The 21,123-nt window shown below is 47.0% G+C and overlaps 1 protein-coding gene across 5 annotated transcripts in view; it reads left to right on the plus strand.

The window, feature by feature from the left end:
* The window catches only part of LOC123752639 (uncharacterized), a 121,211-nt gene that overhangs the window by 70,487 nt on the left and 29,601 nt on the right, over positions 1-21,123 (plus strand). For 4 of the 5 annotated variants that reach the window (XM_045734679.2, XM_069305636.1, XM_069305646.1 and 1 more), the window contains one exon: positions 11,073-11,252. The exons of the other annotated variant lie outside the window; for it this stretch is intronic. In XM_045734679.2, coding sequence (XP_045590635.1) covers positions 11,073-11,252 — 180 coding nt within the window. The remainder of the gene's footprint in view (positions 1-11,072; positions 11,253-21,123) is intronic. 5 annotated transcript variants of the gene reach the window in all.

Below are 21,123 nucleotides of genomic sequence, written 5' to 3' on the forward strand. Positions count from 1 at the left end.
GTTATCTCACACTATACACACGTTATATATAAGTATCTACATTTGTGTTCACCATAGCGAACCACTAAGCTGGTATGATGAGTGCAGTCAATAAAAGGTGGCCACACACAGTCAGAAGACGACGCCACCACTCTCCCTCCCACAGCATTACTCCTCCCTCCTTACTCCATGGAGCACAGCGCTAAATATCACCACAATCCTGCTATTATCAGAATCCTGGTCAGTTTTATCATAGTCAAGGGTCTTCTGTAATACTATCATCGCTAAATAATAGGATGAACATATATATTATGGCATTTGTAGGCGATACTGTGGTCACAAGCTGAACACCGGTGCTGTGAGCTCGTGCATCAGCTTTGGTGGCTTGCACAATACTGAAACTCTCACACCCAAGAATGCTGGCCTGGATTTTTTTTCTAGGTGGCATCTGGCAACTATCGGTCGTGGCTGCACAATTGCTGTCCCTATCCCAGGCAGGGCGTTTAAATTATAGTGCTAGACACGAAGTCATATATATTTGACAAGCACAGTTTCAGTTTTGTCACTGAAATCATATATATATGATTTGCGCGGTTTAAGGGTTAAGCAAAGTTAGTTTTGACTGCCAGCTGCTGAAGCCTCACTGGTTGAAGGCATTTGGGTTGCCTGTGAGGCCTCACTTGTTGAAGGAGCTTGCTTGCGCCTCACTTGAAGGCGCTTGGCTTGCCTGTGACGCCTCACTTGTTAAAGGCGCTTGCTTACGTCTCACTAGTTAAAGGCGCTTGCTTGCTTGCACCTCGCTTGTTGAAGGCATTTGGCTTGCCTGTGATGCCTCACTGGTTGAGGTGTATAGCACATAACTTGTCTTTAATTGTTAGTGTAACGGGGGGTGGGGGAAATAGCTCTATCTTGTCCATTATTCCACCCCCCAGTTAATTAACGAGGCCGGGGGAAACAGCTCTCTCTAGTCCGTTATCCCGTCCCCAGTTAGCTAACTATTCTAGAGAACCTCCAGAGTTCCTAAGGCAGCCTCTCTCGTTCAACACCTTGTAACCTAGGTATTTGACTACCTAGGTGCTAAGACTACAAGGCGCCGTAACTGGATCAGCTACCCGAAACTCTAGAGAGAACTCTAGAATACAGAATCATTGCCTACAACCGTATAAGAGAAAAACGAAAGGAAAGGAATGAATAGTGAAGTAATTAGTGAGGGTTTGGGGTGAGAGGGAGAGAGGTGGGAGGAGCGAGGAGGGTCATTAGTTGAAAGTGAGAGTTTAGAGAGGGGTGGAGGGAGAGGAATAGATAGGTAGAAGTAGAAGAGTAGAAGTAGAAGAGTAGATAGTAGAAGACGAAATGCTGCCACCATCCATTCATGATCATTACATACAAGACAAGGAATGGAACTTGTCTGTATCAAAATATTCTCAAAAGATGTTATCATGAGTTCATTATTAGTATGTTCCCTCTGTACCATGTATCAACTCCAAACATGTACTCGTTAATATCATGAAACCAGTAACCACAGAGGCTTTCTCACCTCAACTCAACTCTCTAGGGAACACAGTGAAAGACCATTTAAATAATAAATTCAACAATTATATTTCACATGAAGTATCATAATTTAGCAATTCAATTAAAATGTTCCAGTTTAATATGCAAAGTGAGTCATCATCCAAGAATTCGAGAACCCTACAACTTGACTGCCCCTGATCATCACACAACATATGTAAACACGACCAAGTCACCTTACTGCTCAACTCACCAAGTGTCTCTGCCTATAGCTGGATAGAGAGGGGGGGGGGTCTGTAGTTGACAGAGACTCCCGCCCTGCCGGCCGACAGCCTCCCTGCTAGGGCCGTCTCCTCTGCTTCTGTTGACTGCCGTTCTGTCTCGTTAATGCTTTTCTGCTGGATAGCTCTCCGAGTTTATATTGGGGAACCTAGTAGCTAACTCCGCCCACAAGTAGATAGCCTCCGGCACTACCAAGCCACTCCTTAAACGTCGGCATGTTTGAAGGCTACCAGACTACAATTATAAGCTTAGCGGAAGCAAGGTGAAATTCTCATGATCTGACCTCAGGTCACTTGAGGTCATTAACGCTTTGAGGTGTGAGATCTCAGGCAGACAACTGGCGCCTCTAAGATCCTTGTCTGTGACTCGTGTACTCTATGTATGTATTAAACTAAACCAAACACTTTTACAGTGTTACATTAGGACAACCTTCTTCCTCTTAACACCTCCAGAATGATTGATGCTGCTACCAGACATAGTCTTGGCCAAAAATGTTCAAAGTTACTATGAAAATAAAAAAGTAATTTAAAAAAAATTCACTAATGGCGCAGCACTGTGGTATAACACGAGTGACAGGAGCACATAGGTTGACCAGTGATGGATGGGTCCACTTGGGCAGCTATAGCACCTTACGTAGTGCGGCCAGGAGGAAAAAACTCACAATATTTATGAAGAAAACTTCAGCCTGTGCACATTGCTTCTAGGAAACTTATATATTTGTTATTACATAATTATTAGTATTTCATTTGTTTTTAGCTATGATGAATTGTTATAAAATTAATGATAATTCCTGTACCCAGGTGGTCCCTCCCGATGCTCCCCTCCCACCCTCCCGACACGACCCATCCACCCCACCTCCTCCTCCACCATGCGTCTCGAGCCACAGGCAGATGGGATTAATACGGTACGGCCCGCCTCATGGCTTTCATATCCAGACAATTCATTGATTATCCAGCTGACTGTCCAGATAGTGTAACATCGGCAGCAAGTTAACCGGCTCCAATTTTTTTCCGGCTAAACCAGCTTTTATCCGGCTCCCATGGCCATTTTGGCCGGATATTGAGAACTTTATCTGGTCACGATTTTGGCCGTATAAGGGCGTTTTCCGGATGTCCGAATCCCAGATAATCGCATGGTTACAGTATGTACATGGGTATATACAGTGTGTATATGTACCCCATGTACATATGTGCATAGTATTGTGGGAGGAGGAATTTTGGTGAGGGATGGAAGGAGGGAGAGAATCGAGGTAGCTTCACTGTGTGTGGCAGCCACTCTTCTTTTGCTCACTATGTCGGAAAATCCGACACCATATAATAATATCATACAGACAGATAATTGCTGCTGTATTGTATAAACAAGTTACCCATAGAAAACGTAACTTGTAGTGGAATTACCGTCTATAGAAAACGGGATATCATCACCACATACTATTATAAATTCACCAGCTATTCTGCTGGGAATTATTCTTAAATACATTAGTCTTTGGACTTTACCATCATAAAAACATCTCATATAAATTAACTTAATTATCAGAATTAAAGTAGAGTAAATGTGACCCTTCTATCACTTATTGACATCTGGACAATGTAGGCCAGTAGCGTCAGTGAGGAAGGAGGGGCAGCCATTGTTGATACTTAGACCAGAGGCTCACGGGAGCAAATACGGCTCCTGTTAATTTTACTTGGACGAAGTGTTATGGAAACCAAAGGTGTACCATCTCCAACACGCTGTCAACAAATTCAAGTTAAGTGTTCTACCGAAACCCATTTATCTATCATTAGTGGCCATTAATGTCATTGGATAGGGTGATCCGGTTAGAGCATAAGATCGCCTCATACTAAAGGTAATTAAGCCAGGTCTTCATTGTTCCATGTACAGTGTTTTCTCTGATATAGCTTGTCATATACTAGGATTCTGGCTTCACAGCTAGCGCCCTTTTGACAGGTCAAGACGAGGAAGCATGCGTTGTGCATCAGTTACCAGGGTGATGGAAGCTACCTCAAAGAGGGAAAATGTGGTGTCTACATCCTGGTTATACCTGGTGGACTAAGGCCTGCTGTACAAATAAGATAAGGAACCTCTTCAATATGTGTAGTTAATACTGTACAGGCATACCTCAGAATGCGAGTTTAATCCGTTCCTGGAGACGCCTCGCCTTCCGAAAACTCGCATTCCGAAGTTAATTTCCCCATAAGAAATAAAGGGAAATGAATTAATCCGTTCCTGACTACCCTAAAAACCCCACATCAAACTAAATTTTTATACCTAATTTACCTAATTCATCTAAATAAACCTACAAAACTATGTTCCAGTTATTACTTACCTTGCTGTCGAGTGCTGTAGGCGTATGGAAGATGGTGAGGAGGGGGGAGGAGGAGAGGAGTTACTGTTTGGAAGGGGAGTCCCCTTCCATAATCACATCAGGCAGTGAGGACCTTTCTGGTGTGCTCTCCCTGGGACGTTTAACCTGAGTGCCACTAGGTCCTGGTTGAGGCTCACTGCTCGATTTCCTCACCACAAATCTGTCCATGGAAGCTTGCTTTTCCCTTCTTCGCAAGCTCTCTCTGTAGTAAGGCATCACATTGTCATTGAAAAGATTAAGACAACGGCCTACTACAGCTTTCTCTGGGTGAGTCTGTTCAATAGTTGTTTGAATCTCTTCCCACATCTGACACACCTTCTTAATTACTGCAGAAGGGACATTCGCTGGTGCTGTTGGTGCTGCTGCCACCTCCTCCTCCACTGCAGAATCATTCGCTGCTGTGTTGGCTTGCTGTTCCTGTTGAAGGGCTAGGAGTTCTTCGGTGGTCAGTTCTTCGTTGTGTTCTTCCACCAACTCCTCCACATCATCACCATCCAATTCCAAGCCCATTTGCTGGCCTAGACTAACAATTTCCTCAACAATAGGCGCATCATTTATAGGCTCAAACCCCTCAAAGTCTAGTTCTCTCACACCTTCAGGCCACAATTTTCTCCAGCCAGAGATCAGGGTTCTTTGAGTCACTTCTTGCCAGGCTTTGTCAACGAGTTTTAAAGCACTACAAATGTTAAAATGCTCTCTCCAGAACTCTTTGAGGGTGAGGTTTGTGGCTTCAGTCACTTCAAAACATTTCCGGAAAAGTGCCCTTTCATACAGTTTCTTAAAATTCGCTATGATTTTCTGGTCCATAGGCTGAATTAGAGGAGTGGTGTTAGGAGGAAGGAATTTAACTGTGAGGAATTTATTGTATTGAGGCATCAAATCATCTTCCAAGCCTGGAGGATGAGCAGGAGCATTGTCAAGGAGAAGCACGGCTTTGAGTGGCAATTGTTTCTCCTGCAGATATTTTTCTATGGCAGGGCACAGCACTTCATTCACCCACTCCGAAAAAATAAGCCTAGTGACCCATGCTTTTTTATTAGACTTCCACATCACACACAAACGGGTTTTCTGCACATTATACTGTTTGAAAACCCTTGGATTTTCAGAATGATACACTAGCAAGGGTTTAATTTTCAAATCGCCACTCGCATTTGAACACAGCACAAGCGTAAACCTATCTTTCATAGGCTTGTGTCCAGGCAAGGATTTTTCCTCCTTGGTAATGTATGTCCTCTTAGGCATTCTTTTCCAAAACAGTCCTGTTTCGTCACAATTAAACACTTGTTGCGGTAGGTATCCCTCAGCCTGTGCAAACTCTTTAAATTCGTCAATAAATCGTCCAGCGGCTGGTTTGTCTGAGCTGGCTGCCTCCCCATGCCTTGTAACACTATGGATACCACTTCTCTTTCTAAATTTTTCAAACCAGCCCCTGCTTGCCTTAAACTCTTTCTTATCTGCATCACTCGTTGCAGGGGTCTTCTTTAGAAGGTCTTCGTGCAACACCCTGGCTTTCTCACAAATAATGGCCTCCGAAACACTATCACCCCTCAACTCCTTGTCGTGTATCCAAATTAATAACAACTTTTCCACTTCTTCAAGTATTTGTGGTCTTTGTGCTGTTAATGTTCTTACTCCTTTTGCCACATTAGCACTCATAATCTTATTTTTCTTCTTAAGTATAGTGCATATTGTTGATGTGGCTTTGTTGTACTGCCTACAAAGTTCAACAACACGTGTACCGTTCTCATGCTTCCGAATGATCTCTTGTTTCTCCTCTATTGTCATCCTCACATGAGCTTTCTGGCCTTTATCCTTACCACTGGCTTTCTTGGGACTCATGGTGAGAATATATAATAACAAATTGTATAGACAAATCACCAAAAATCCAACAAAACACTGAAAATCCGCGAGAAGAATTGATGTGGGGGTAGTCACTGAGCGCGAGACAATGGTAAACTGAGGGGCAGCGGGGCAGAGGGGCGACGATCGCCGAACCACCACGCGCTAGGTCGGCCTGTACGCGTATCAACAAACTCGCGTCCCGAAGTAACCATCGCCTTCCGAGACAAATTTTTGGAGTAAATACTGCTCGCCTTCCGAAAACCTCGCATACAGGGACAATCGCATTCCGAGGTTTGATTGGCTGCATATATATAAATTAAATTAATATAAACCCCCCCTAATGTGTAGAGGATCGATTTGTGAGATTATGAAATTATTGCAGAAATACAGTTCACTTAACATCATACAAATTGCTATCGAAGTATATAAATTAACGTAAATATAAATTAAATAAATATAAATCTCACAGGTCGGTTCCCACACACTATACTAGCTTAGTGGTTCGCTATGGTGAACACACATGTACATGGGTATATACAATGTGTGTATATAGTGTAATAACAGCAACAGGAGTATGTTGGGAGGAGCTATTTTGGTGAGGGAGGTGATGTCGTAATCGTAGCGTCGTCTGCTGTGTGATTTCTCATGCAGTGTATGGTGGCCACTACTGTTTGGACACAATACCGGCTTACTTGCATAGTTCTTGTGAATAAAACATGTAGATAGGTAGAAATATGTTGACCAGACCACACACAGGAAGTGAAGGGACGACAACGTTTTGGTCCATCCTGGACCATTATCAAGTCGATTGTGAACATATCTTGCACCGGTTCAGTTCAGTTCAGTTCTTGCACCGGTGATGTTCATTGTCTACATAAATGATCTACCAGATGGAATACAGAATTATGTGAACATGTTTGCTGATGATGCTAAGATAATAGGGAAGGTAAGAAACCTAGATGATTGCCATGCCCTTCAAGAAGACCTGGACAAAATAAGTATATGGAGCATCACTTGCAAATGGAAATCAATGTGAATAAATGCCATGTTATGGAATGTAGAATAGGAGAACAAAGACCTCACACAACCTATAAATTATGTGAGAAATCTTTAAAGAATTCTGATTAAGAAAGAGATCTAGGTCGTGGTTCTAGATAGAAAACTATCACCTTAGGACCACATAAAGAACGTTGTGTGAGGAGCCTATGCTATGCTTTCTAACTTCAGAATTGGTTTTAAATACATGGATGGTGAAATACTAAAGAAATTGTTCAAGACTTTTGTTAGGCCAAAGCTAGAATATTCAGTGGTTGTGTGGTGCCCATATCTTAACCCTTAGACTGCGCAATACATATATAGATGATTTGAGTAACATTACCATACTGCACAATACATTAAGTATCCACTCAATTTAACGGCCTATATGGGGCTGTACCCTGGTCGTTATTTCCGGAGCTCCGTTATTTCCGAAGTCAAGTCAGGTCGGGTTATTTTTCAAGTAACATTCAGGTAGGATATATTTTATACTGTATAACTAAAATTAAATAAAGTTCATTGTGTAATTGCGTTCCAATTTAGTGCCACGCCGACGATTAAGCCAGCTGGTGGCTGCTGCATGGATGATGTGTGAACACGGTCTGATCAAGTCCAGATGGGTGGGAAAAAATTGGTTTATTCCTTTGTACTACAAAATAATTCATGTATCAATCAGTGATTGTTAATATTTTCTCAACAAAATCTTAGAGATGTGTTTTCTTTTACCCTGAACAATGCAGGTAATGTATTTTTAATGTTATGACACAGGCTGTGGCGGCCAGGCCATAACAATGGTGATCAAGCCTTGTCACTGAGAGCAAGCCAAGACGAAATATTTTGAGCTCATCTTTTCTCTGCTAATGATAGAATATACATTTGCAGAGATTAATATGTAGTTTTTGTTGAAAAAAAAAACAATATGTTGAAATACTATAATAAAATTGGTAAATTGACTTACTTTTAATGAAGCTGAAGATTACGAAGCTGTGAAGATTACGTCATCCTCTGCAGCGCTTGTTTTATATTGTTCAGTACTATATACAGGGTACATACAGTATGAACACTTATTTTGAGGCATTCACTTCACACAACAGCTAGCCTTACTACTAATTCATATGAGTTCTAATTCTAATTCACAATTGAAAATTATTTCTACTGTATATTTACATTGTACAGTATCTTTTTGTCAAGGCTTAAATAATCATTAACACTTAGAATACTGTACTCTATCAACACTTTTTACACTAATTTATATGCCTTTCAATCATATTTTATATCGTTAGTGGAGGCTACACGACTTTTGATGGGAATTCAGCATCGGTGGGTGCAATATGGCTTGCAGAGCATTCGTTGCCGGCGGAGGCTGCACAACCTGTCGATGTGAATTCATCATCGGCGGGTGCAGCATAGCTTGCAGAGCATTCATTGCCGGCGGAGGCTGCACAACTTGTCGATGGGAATTCGGCATCGGCCGGTGCAGCATGGCTTGTAGGGCGGATGCTGCTTTGACTTGTTGAATTCCCAGTGGGTGCTTTCACGAACCGTTGAAATCATGAATTTATCTATTTTTGTCTGAATCTGATATTCTCTGGCTAATATTCTGAGACATTGCTCTCAGCCGCGCGAGTTAACAGTAAACAGTGCAGTCACATGGCCAGGCGCAATACGTTCTAGGTCCGTGGGAAAAAAAATACCTATTACCTATACTATAAAAGGTATTTAGTAAGAAAACAAAGAATTTTGTTTAATAACAATTGTTTTAAAATATTTTATTAATAATAATTTAGAATTTTCTTCATAAAACTGAATCATTTTAAAAAAAAGTTAAGATTTAATATACCACTCTGGATGATCGCCTGGTCGCCATGTGAGGGGCTGCCGATGCCAAAACAAATCCAATACTGACCGTCAGTAATATCGACCACCAGACCGGTATACGAAGGCTCCAGATACCGATCTCCCGAACCGGTCGTTAATACCGGCAAATCGATATAAAAGAGATCGTTAAATTGAGTGGATACTGTAGCTGTTTTAGTGTCTAGCACTCTAAATTAAAGACCCCGCGTTTGATAGGGGCAACTATAGTGCAGCCACGACTGATAGTTGGCAGACCCCACCTTGAAAAAAATCGTGGCCAACATTCCTGGGTGTGTGAGCCTCGGTGCTGAGTGAGCCACCAAGGCTGATGCACGCAGCATGAGCGCACAGCACTGCTGTTCAGCTTGTGACCACAGCATTGCCTAAAAATGTCAAAATATATATGTACATGCTACTATTTAGCGATGATAGTATTACAGAAGACCCTTGACTGTGATAAAACTGACCAGGATTCTGATAATAGCAGGATTGTAGTGATATTTAGCGCTGTGCTCCATGGAGGGAGGAGTAATGTTGTGAGAGGGAGGGAGGGTGGTGGCGTCGCCTTCTGACTGTGTGTGGCCACCTTTCATTGACTGCACTCACCATACCAGTTTAGTGGTTCGCTATGGTAAACACAAATGTAGATAATTATATATAATGTGTGTATAGAGTGTAATAACAGCAATAGGAGTATGTTGGGGGCCGCCATTTTGATGAGAGAGATGCATCGTCTGCATGCCTTGTCATGTTGTTTACTTGTAGCCACTTTGATCTTTGGGCACCATGCCAGTTTATTTGTACAGGTATGGAGAATAAAATGTGTAGATACTTATATATAATGTGTGTATATAGTGTAATAACCCCACAAACAGTATTGTTGGAGGAGAAATATTAGTACGTCTGGCTTGAGGGCGGCCGCCACCAGCTGACTGTGTGAGTCTATAAGTCTATCAGTCTATAAGCTGTAGCCACTTCGTTTGATGTTCCATCTTCCTCAGTAGCCTGAGATCAGATCAATGCCAACTGCAGTAATTTACTACCTCGGATGAAGATTATATGATTTCTGTCATCACTGGTTGAGCCAGCCTTGATCATATGTAATACCACTTTGTCCATTTTATTCACTGTTCACTTGCAGATTAACCAATAATAATAATCATCTCTGTCTATTCTCTTTGTTCACAGATTGCTTTACAGATTGGCCAGTAATAATCACCATGACTGTCACTGGCTTTTTACAGGCAAAGGTTAAATAAAACACTCTTACTGGACCTGATTGTGTCTCACTAGCCTCTTCAATGTGGTTCCTCTTGTGGATCAACTCGTAGGCTTATGACCTTCACCGACTAGCTCAAATGAAGGCGAGATTGACACCAAACATGGGGATGGGACTGACACTGACTGAATCTGAGGATAGGAGTGACATTGATCAAACATGAGGATGAGATGGAAAGTGACCAAACATCAAGATGGGACCAATACTGACTGAATATCATGATGGTACTGATACTGACTGAATGTCATGATGGAACCAATACTGACTGAATATCATGATGGGACTGATACTTACTGAATGTCATGATGGGACCAATACTGACTGAATATCATGATAGGACCAGTACTGACTGAATGTCATGATGGGACCAATACTGACTAAATGTCATGATGGGACCAATACTGACTGAATATCATGATGGGACCAATACTGACTAAATGTCATGATGGGACCAATACTGACTGAATATCATGATGGGACCAATACTGACTGAATATCATGATGGGACCAATACTGACTGAATATCATGATGGGACCAACACACTGAATATCACGATGGGATCAATACTGACCGAATATCATGATGGGGACCAACACCTGATTATCATGATGGGACCAACACACTGAATATCACGATGGGATCAATACTGACCAAATATCATGATGGGGACCAACACCTGACTGAATATCATGATGGGACCAACACACTGAATATCACGATGGGATCAATACTGACTGAATATCATGATGGGGACTAACACCTGACTGAATATCATGATGGGACCAATTCTGACTGAATATCATCATGGGGCCAATACTGACTGAATGTCATGATGGGACCAAGACACCGAATATCATGATGGGACCAATACTGACCGAATATCACGATGGGACTCGACGTAATATGGCTGATATTGTCCACAGGTAGAGCATCTCCGCAAAATGAGTGAGCCAGTCAGGAAGCTGGTAGAGGCTGGCCAAGTGTTTGTTATCAAGCAAGACAAAGATGGCATACGCTCCTCCAAGATAACTTTGCAAGATGGACATCTGTATGTTCACTCACTCCTGCATCAGGCTCCTCCTGCTCATGCTCACACACTCCAGGTTACCTTAATGATTTCACTAGTCTTATTGAAATTGACTTTTCTGTGGGGAGCCCCTTCGGCTCCCTGGAGCTATTGGGCTAATATGCAATACTTTAGGCCAGGGCATTAGTCAATGGTGTTCAACCTACTGGGGACCACGAGCCCCCTCAGAGAGGCACAGGGAGTAGTGGCCCTGGAAAACCTCCTGTGGTTGGGGGGGTTTCCTTATTTGCCATCGACTGGGGTTAGGCACCCAGAAAGGTAGGTATAACAAAACAGACCTCATATGGTAAGAAAATTACAACTGAAAACTGAACAGAGAGGCAGAACTCCCTCAATTCTCAAGGAAACAAGCAAACGTCACACCATGCAGCCACGCCGCTAGTCCGTGCTGGCTACCCATCCTCAGTTCGTTGGCTAATGCAATCCGGGGGCGGTCGTCAACTCTGGCCTCGGTTTCCTCGTAGTGTTTTACCTTCCTGGTGTCCTCCGCTGTTCATGGTGTGGTGGCCAGATGCACCTGAAGTGTGCCGGGGCTGCATGCGCTTTGGGTAGCCTTCCCTAAGTACCCTGTGAGTACTACCCTTGCATGTTAGGGTTATCTTCCCTGATGCTTTTGAGACGTCATTTCCTTAGGGGTTTTAGTTACTCGGCATTTACCCCGCCCTTGGGGCCAGCTGGGATTTTGTGGCCCTTGTTTGGCCTTGGGTAGTAAGTGGTATTGTTGCTGGTTGGGGCGACAAGGTGTTGTTCAGCCAGCTTACCTATGCAGCGGCCAGTTCTTGTTTCCTCTGGGGACGTTGTCCTTTTGCAGGGTTTTTCTTTTACTTTTTGTTTTGTGTGCCTGGTGTGGTTGTAGGACCACTTGTAATATTTTGGTGGCCCTCCATTAGTCCCTCATGATTGTACATGTTGCAGGGGTTTCAGTGTTTTGATCTCCCCCTTGTTAGCTTTGGGTCTAACTGGTTAGCAATACCTTGCCTGGGCTTCACGTAGCAGTCAGCCTACAGGCCCTGGAAAACTATGTCAGGGCTCGGTGGACCTATGGATGCGTCTTCCAAGTTCCAGCTTGCCTTGTGCGAGTTTGAAAGTTGCTGTGTGCCCTTGTCTCAGGGTGACAGTCACTGCTTTTGCCTCCGTCATGCCACCTGTTGGGTCCTCACCTACCTTGAGGTTACCTTGAGGTGCTTCCGGGGCTTAGCGTCTCTGCGGCCCGGTCGTCGACCAGGCCTCCTGGTTGCTGGACTGATCAACCAGGCTGTTGGACGCGGCTGCTCGCAGCCTAACGTATGAGTCACAGCCTGGTTGATCAGGTATCCTTTGGAGGTGCTTATCCAGTTCTCTCTTGAACACTGTGAGGGGATTGCCAGTTATGCCCCTTATGTGTACAAAGGTGGTCACCAACACCTTTGACCCGGAGTCTTGCTCTTTGCTTGTTCTCCAATTTACCTATTCTGATGACATTGATATTAAGGTACAGGTAGCAGCCACATTGCATGCTTGATTTAGGGTGCTGTAATGTGCTAGGTTGGTTGCCCACCCATATGTCCCAAGGCTGCCCCGTTTTGGTTATAGGGACCCGGATTTGGGAGTTTTAGTCGCTTCGACTTTGGTTCAGTCCGCTCTCCCTGGTCCTTTCCCTGTTGTTCGTCCTGCCCCATACGTCTGAGGGATTTCCAAAGTCGAAACGAGGTTTAGATGTTAATGAGGCTCTGGGAGCTTTGGGGGCTGCCCTGTTCGGGTTGGGGACTGAGGCAATCGAGCCAGTTCCTCCTGCTGAGGCTTCTGGGTCCCATCAGCAGGGCCCCCTTCTCTTCAGCCTTTTCCCTGGACTCTGCCTTTTCTTCAGGGTATGGAGGACTGCTCTGCCCCGGCTCCCAACTTCAGAAATCCCGGGGCTGGAGAGAAGTTGATTTGGGGGGGGGGCCTTGGGCCCCCTTTGACCCCGCTTGGGTGTTATAGCCCTCGTTGTGGGGCTTGTTGTTGCAAGGGAGTGGGGTTTTCTTACCCTCCTTCCCTGTATGAGTATAATTTGTGGTTGGCTCCTCCTGGGGTTTGGTTCCGGGTTCCATGGGGTTGCTCGGCTCCTTTCTAGAGGTTTTCTGCTTCTCGGATTTCAACTAAGGAAGTTTGGGAGGTGCTTGCTGCGTACCTCCTACGAGGGAGCTGGTCGGCCGAGCGGACAGCACGCTGGACTTGTGATCCTGTGGTCCTGGGTTCGATCCCGGGCACCGGCAAGAAACAATGGGCAGAGTTTCTTTCACCCTATGCCCCTGTTACCAAGCAGTAAAATAGGTACCTGGGTGTTAGTCAGCTGTCACGGGCTGCTTCCTGGGGGTGGAGGCCTGGTCGAGGACCAGGTCGCGGGGGACACTAAAAAGCCCCGAAATCATCTCGAGATAACCTCAAGATAACCCGGATTCTGCCTGTGATGGATTCGTCCTCATTTGAGTTCGGTTCTTCTTCCTCGTATTGGGTGCATTTGGAGGTTCTGAAGTGTTCCTGGCTGGGGAGACTGCCCATTCTTATCATTGGAGGCATGGCATGGGTTCTGTCGAACCCACACGCTTGAATGGCAAGACACTTTTATTTATCTGCAGGTTTATCTGGGGTGGTGGTGGTGGTGGGGGGGGGGGGGCAACTTTTAGCACCTCAATGTGTGCCTTGTTCGTCGCTGCTTCCTCCTGATGTTGGCCTTGTGCAGCTGTATGTCCGGATGTTGGCCTTGGGCAGCTGTATGTCCGGATGTTGGCCTTGGGCAGCTGTGTGTCCGGATGTTGGCCTTGGGCAGCTGTGTGTCCGGATGTTGGCCTTGGGCAGCTGTATGTCCGGATGTTGGCCTTGGGCAGCTGTATGTCCGGATGTTGGCCTTGGGCAGCTGTATGTCCGGATGTTGGCCTTGGGCAGCTGTATGTCCGGATGTTGGCCTTGGGCAGCTGTATGTCCGGATGTTGGCCTTGGGCAGCTGTGTGTCCGGATGTTGGCCTTGTGCAGCTGTATGTGCAGCTTTCCTCCCTTTCAACATCTTTAGCTGATGATGACTTGGGCACCCGTGGGCATTTGACTTAGGTCTTTTTTTTTTTTTCCCTTCTCGAGCTGTCCTTGAAATGGCTTGAAGAGGATGTGGAAATATTGGGTGCCGGGCCTTCGTCTGCAGCACTGGCATTGACAGTTAGGGCATCGGCCGCACTGATGAAGTTGTTTGCACCGATTCTCAAGGAGGCGTTGTCTCTGTTTTTTGCTTCTCACCTTGCATGCCGGCTGGTGGCTCCCTCTCTCTGGAATCCGCTTGGGCCCTAGCTCTTAGGTTTTCATCGGCTTTCTGGGCGGAGCCTCGTCGGTTCCCGGAGCTATCTAGGCTGATATGTTAATGCCAGACTTTGGCATCAGTCATGTGTGTGGAGTTCTGTGGGCCTACCGGGGACCACGAGCCAGAACCTGGCCCCCCTCACAGAGGCACGAGGAGCAATGGCCCATAGAAACCCCCATGTGGTTAGAAGCATTCTATGGTTGCCATTGATCGGGTTAGGCACCCAGAAAGGTAGGCCGTCCCAAAACAAACACCTATTCTGGTGAAAATTGCTACAAAAAGCCGAACAAGTGAATAGAACTCCCCAAACTGAAATGAGCAAGCGAGTATGACATCACACATCACTGCACGGCTGTCTGCGCAGCTCCCCCCCTTCCCGGGAGGGGGAAGGCGGAGCCCCAGACCCCCGTGCCGGCCATCCACACCCCAGTTCTGAGGCTGATGCTATAGGCAACGGTCGTGTGCTCTGGCTCCAGTGGTTGTTTCAGCACTGTGCCTTGTGTATGTGGTGACTGTCTTCTAAGTGGTGCATGAGCCAGAAGTGATTCTCCAGTATTCGGGCTACATTTGCCTAGGGTTTCCTTCCCTACGTGCCCAACAAGTACTGCCCTTGGGGCCTGGGGCCACCTTCCATAAGTTCCTTGGGTTCTGCCTCTGCTAGGTTGTTTACTGCTTGGTTTTTGGCCGCCCTTTGTGTGCTAAGGTGTTCTGTCTCCCTTGTTCGCCTTAAGGGTAGGGGGGCAGTTTGCACTGGTCAAACGCAGTACGCAGGGTACTGTGCAGCTTGTTTTCACCAATCATAGCAGCCGGCTCTGTTCCGCTTGGGTACGCTGTCCTCTTGCGAGGTTTTCTTTTTCTTTGCCTGCCTGGTGGGGGAGTCTGCCTTGGTTATTGCTCCCTGTGTACTGAGTTCTCTTCTTCTGATGGTTCCCCCTGCTAGGTCCCCGTAAGTGTACACTTCCCGGGGGTTCATTTCTTAGAAAGTTGTTTGGTAGACTTGGGCGCTGGTTAGCAGTACCCTGGCTTCCCTGAGCGTGAGTTCCGTCTCAGAACCCTGGGAATCCCCATGGGGGCGCGTGGGTCCGATGGATGTGACTCCTGAGTTCCCCCTTGCTTGGAGCGAGTTTGAGGGTTGCTTTATCACCTTGTCTCAGGGTGACTCACTTTTTCCGTGGTGAGCCCCTACGGCTCCCTGGAGCTTATCGGGGTAATGTATGTTATATTAGACCGGGACATTAACTATAGAGTTCAGACCTACCAGGAACCAGCGCCAGAACCTGGCCCCTTCAGAGAGGTTTCAGGGAGCAATGGCCCTGGAAAACCCCTTTGTGGTTGGGGTTTTCCTTATCTGCCATCGACCGGGGTTAGACACCCAGAAAGGTAGGCATAACAAAACAAACCCCACATGGTAAGAAACTAAAAAAAAATCGAACAGAGGTAAAAACTCCCTACAATCCCATGGAAACAAGCAAACAAGCAATTATCACAATTTACTGTGGCGCCGCATGTCCGCTCAGCCCTCCCCTCCCCGAGAGGGGGAGGGGAGGGGGCCCGGACCTCACTGGGCCGGCTGCCTTCAGTTTGTAAGCTAGTGTCAACCGGGACTGATGCTTCTCTGGCCTCAAATTCCAGGGCGGTGTTTGCTTTGTGTGGCGTTCTCTGCTATCTTGGTGTGGTGTGTGGTGGCGAGGAGTACCGCATCAGTGCCGGGGCTGCATGCGCTTAGGGGCTTCCTTCCCTAAGCGCCCTGTGAGTACTGCCCCTGCGTGACAGGGTTTTCTTACCTGGGGTGTTCGGGGACAGCTCCTGTAGGGGGTTCTTACTGCTCGGCATTTGCCTCGCCCTTGGGGCCAGCTGGGGCCCCTTGTTTGGCGTTGGGTAGAGAGTGGTATTGTGCTGGTTAGGGCGTCAAGGTGTTGCGTAACCTGCCACCTAAGCGGCAGCCAGTTCCTGTTGCCTCTGGGGACGGTGTACTTTTGCGGGGGTTTCCTTTTATTTTGTTTTCGTTTGCCTGGTGGAGGTTCTGCCTCGTTGGACTACAGTTCCCCTGATAGTGTTTTGGTGGCCTTCTGCTTGGGCCCCCATGATTGTACACATCACAGGGGTTTCAGTGTTATCATCCACCCCTTGTTTGTTTGGGTTTTTAACCGGTTAGCAACACCTTGCCCGGGCTTCCCGTAGTTGCTACCCTACGGGCCCTGGAAACCTCTGTCGGGGCTCGGTGGACCCATGGATGCCTCTCCTGAGTTGCAGCCTGCTTTGTGCGGGTTTGAAGGTTGCTGTGTGCCCTTGTCTCAGGGTGAGTCACCTGTTTTGCCTCCGTCATGCTGCCTGTTGGGTCACTGACACCTTTGACCCGGAGTCTTGTGAGTCGTGTTCTCTGCTTGTGCTCCAGTTTTATTCTGATATTGCTGTTAGGGTACAGGCAGCATCCACGTTGCTTGTTAAGTTCAGGTTACTGCAACGCGCTAGGTTGGTTTCCCACCCGGATGCCCCGAAACTGCCCCGTTTTGGTTTTAGGGACTCGGACTTGGGCCATTAGTCGCTTTGACTTTGGCTCCTTCCACGCTCCCTGGTCCCTCTTCCTGTGGTTTATCCTGCACCTTCCCCATTGTGTCCGGCTCCCAAACGTCTGAGGGTTTCGGATTTGGCACAGGGTTTAGTTGGTAATGAGGCTCGGGCAGCTTCGGGGACTGCCCCATTCAGGTCGGAGATGGAGGCATTTGAGCCGGTTCCTCCTGCCGAGGCTTCTGGGTCTCACAAGCAGGCCCTCTTTTTGTCTGCCTTTCCTCTGGACTCTGCCTTTTCTTCAGGGGTAGAGGGTGTGGAGGACGGCTCTGCCCCGGGTCCTGCCGTGGTGGATCTTTGGGCTGAGGAGGAGTCAACCTGGGGGCCTCAGGGCCCCCTTTGACCCCGCTTGGGTGCTTTTGCCTTCCTTGGGGGGCTTATTGTTGCAGGGGGAGGGGTTTTCTTACCCTCCTTTCCTGTATGAGTATGATTTGGGTGCGGCTCCTCCCCGGGTTCTTTTCCTGGGTCCTTTGGGTACCTCGGCTCCGTCTTTCCAGAGGTGAGGTTTCTTACGTGTGGCAACAGTAGCGACGTTTTCGGGAAGGTCTTGCTGCGGTTTTGGACAGTATATGCATATACTCTTGTAGGGAATTTCATTGCGAATACATTGATACCAAAATGAAAGTCCTAGAACCAGAATTGAGGTTACAAAGTTGAAAACAGAATACCTATTTATTGCTCTTTATTAGCGCTCACGGGGGTAATGCTCCGTCACTTTCTCTATTTGCTGTGGGGGGTACGCCGGGCTTTTGTACTTAATATTTGCATATACGCCTGTACGAGCCCTGGAGGCTCCCTGGCAACCCTCCCTCCCACTGGTTGGTATTTTTTTTTCGCGTTGGTTGAAGCTTAGCTTCCGAACAGGAGTGCTATGCAGCCGGCGCGGTGAGGTCCGTGGCCCTCCCTTACCCCTCTTGGGGAGGGTAGGGCTATGCAGACGAGCGGCACGGCAGTAATGTGTTACGTTTGCTTGTTTGCTTGTTTCCTTGGGATTGAAGGGAGTTCTACCTCTCTGTTCGGTTTTTGTTGTTAGTTTCTTACCATGTGGGGTTTGTTTTGTTATGCCTACCTTTCTGGGTGCCTAACCCCAGTCGATGGCAGATAAGGAAAAACCCCCAACCACAGGGTTTTTTTCCAGGGCCATTGCTCCCTGAAACCTCTGAAGGGGCCAGGTTCTGGCTCATGGTCCCTGGTAGGTCTGAACTCCATAGCTAATGTCCCGGTCTAATATAAAATACATTAGCCCGATAAGCTCCAGGGAGCCTCCGGGGCTCGCCCAGAAAATGGCGTTTCATTACATTCTACATTGGTTTTTTAGTTTTTTCTCACACTCTCCTACACATTAATGTGTGTGTTAGTATGTGCTTCTTGGCTCTACTGATGCTAGGTTGGACTTTGTCCATGCTCAGTTCCCTGCTTTTGCACCACCCCTGTGCTCGGTTCTGGTCCTGAGTTCTCATCTTCTTGTTTGGCACTTCCAGCTTCTGGGTTGCCCTATATGCAGGTAAATGTAGCTTCGGTTCTTCCTCTCCTGCCCCTGCAGTTTCTTTTCGTTGAGCCGGGAGGTGCTGGGTTTCAGGCTCTGGCTCTGGCCTTCGTTCTGCCCTGCTGTGGGTTGCGGTGTCCCTGCTTTTCTCTGCGTTTCGGTTCGTGGTGCTCTCTTACTCGTTGGCCTCGGCCTGGGCCCTGGCTCTTCGTTTTTCTTTGCAATTTTGTTCTTGCTGTTTGTGGCGTCTGTGTCTCGGTGTTTTTTCTGCTGGTGGCTTCTGGTTGTCATCCGTTGTCGGCCATGTTGGTCCTTCAGGGGTCCCGTGGGGTTTCTCCCGGACAGGGCATTTCTGCTCGCCAGGGTTGGTTCTTTCCCGGCTTGCTGGGTTTGTGTTTCTGGTGTCCTGGCTTGCCCTGCCAGTTGGCATTTTCATGATCTCGCGGTGTCACTTCTCACAAGTCTCGTGTTGGAACCACAGTGTTTCCGATCTTCTGGCGAGCTTGCTAGCATTGGGAAGTTTTCTGATCGACAGACGTTCCATCCGGTTCCTTGCCGGCTTGGGTTTCTGGCTCTGCTTGCTCGGTGTTCACACCTGAGGTTTTCCTGCGGCTCCGCCTCTTCCTATGCTCAATTGGTCCATGGCGGGGGCTGGTTCGGTTCTGCCTCGGGTCTCTCACCATCTGTTGGTGATCAGGTGGCTTTGTTGATGGTGTCCCACCTGCGTGCTTCGTCTCCCACCTGCGTGCTTCGTCTCGGTGGCGATGCTGGGTTTTTTGGCGGTCCTTCCTTTTTATTTTTGTCCCTTAGTAGGTTTGCTGCATTTTGTTGGCGTGGTCTTGTCCTTCTCTTGTGGAGGTTCAGGGCCGTCATCTTGCCACATACTGTCGCCTTGTCTCATGCGGCGCATGACGGAGCTGCTCCGGGTTGCTTCGGTTTTGGTGTTCCCTCTGCACCAATTTGCAAGCTGTCTCTGGTGTGATTCACCTCCAGACTGCTCTTGCGCCGCTTGAGCCATCCTGGTTTTGGGTACTCTCTTCTCTTCTCTTCTCTTCTCTTCTCTTCTCTTCTCTTCTCTTCTCAGTTTGTTGTGGCATCTTTGGTTCTGGATTGTTCTCCGAGGCTCATTTCTTGCCGGTGTTGGCCTCTGGGGGTCGGGTTAGGGTGATTCATGCTCTCCTCCGGTGCCAGGGTTTCGACTCTTTTGGTTCTCCTGATAGATGTTCGCTTGCAGCCATCTCCTTTTCTGGCAAAGACTGACACGGCTACTTTCTGGAGGGGTCCTTGGGTTGTTGATGCTTGGTTGGTCTGGCCGGGGGTGCATCGTGTGTTGTGTTCGGTTGCGGCATTTCACCGTTCTTTGCATGCCACGGCTGCCGTGACCGAGGACACGCTTCGGGTTGTTCCGGTTTCCCCTTCTTCCCTGTTCCAGGGTAAGGTTCTCTTGGGTCGTCCTCGGGGTGGTTCGGTCCTACCAGCCTGTCCCTGTGCCCACTTTGTTCGTAGGTTGGCTATGCGTTCCTTCATTGATATTCCTAGGCCTTGTCGGGCCTGTGTGGCCTTGGGTTGGCAGTTGCAGTATTTTGTCTCCGCTTTGCGTTGGGGAGTGAGCGACTTCTGCCACCCGGGGTAGGTCCCTCTTGTTTTCGTCTTTGGGTAGGTAACTCCGGGGAGCTGATGGGGCTTTCCCCAGAAAACCAGCATTGAATTTAATGAACCGCCATTTTTTAGGCAAGACCCGGAGGCTTCCCGGCAACCCTCCCTCCTTCCTGTCAGCATTTTTTTGCGTGTTTCTGTGGGGAGCCCCTACGGCTCCCTGGAGCTTATTGGGCTAATGTATGTTATATTAGACTGGGACATTAGCTAAGGAGTTCAGACCTACCAGGGACCAGCGCCAGAACCTGGCCCCTTCAGAGAGGTTTCAGGGAGCAATGGCCCTGGAAAACCCCTTGTGGTTGGGGTTTTCCTTATCTGCCATCGACTGGGGTTAGGCACCCAGAAAGGTAGGCATAACAAAACAAACCCCACATGGTAAAAACTAAAACAAAAACCGAACATAGAGGTAGAAACTCCCTACAATCACAAGGAAACAAGCAAACATATACTATAATAATAATATAATAATAATAATATGGTATAATAATATTATACCAGGAAATCTATCAGGACCTAACCAACCACAGATGAGAGAACTACTTAGATTCTGTGACAAATTTTCACTCAATCAGCAGATATCGGAGCCAACGAGAAATGAAAATATTCTAGATCTAGTCTTTACGAACAATGAAGACATTATCAGAGACATTACGATATCAGATACCACATACTCAGATCACAAGCTCATTGAAGTGCACGCGACCATCAATACTCAGAATAGACCTAAAACGTTGATAAAGCGAGAGGGGCTATTCAGTAAATTCAATTTTAATAATAAAAGGATAGACTGGTAGATAATAAACAGGGAACTTACAAACATTCCATGAGGAACTGTTCTAAGTAATACAAGTCCTACAGAAGGAATAGAAA

Source organism: Procambarus clarkii, chromosome 6 (genome assembly GCF_040958095.1).
Source record: "Procambarus clarkii isolate CNS0578487 chromosome 6, FALCON_Pclarkii_2.0, whole genome shotgun sequence".
In the NCBI taxonomy this organism is placed as follows: domain Eukaryota; kingdom Metazoa; phylum Arthropoda; class Malacostraca; order Decapoda; family Cambaridae; genus Procambarus; species Procambarus clarkii.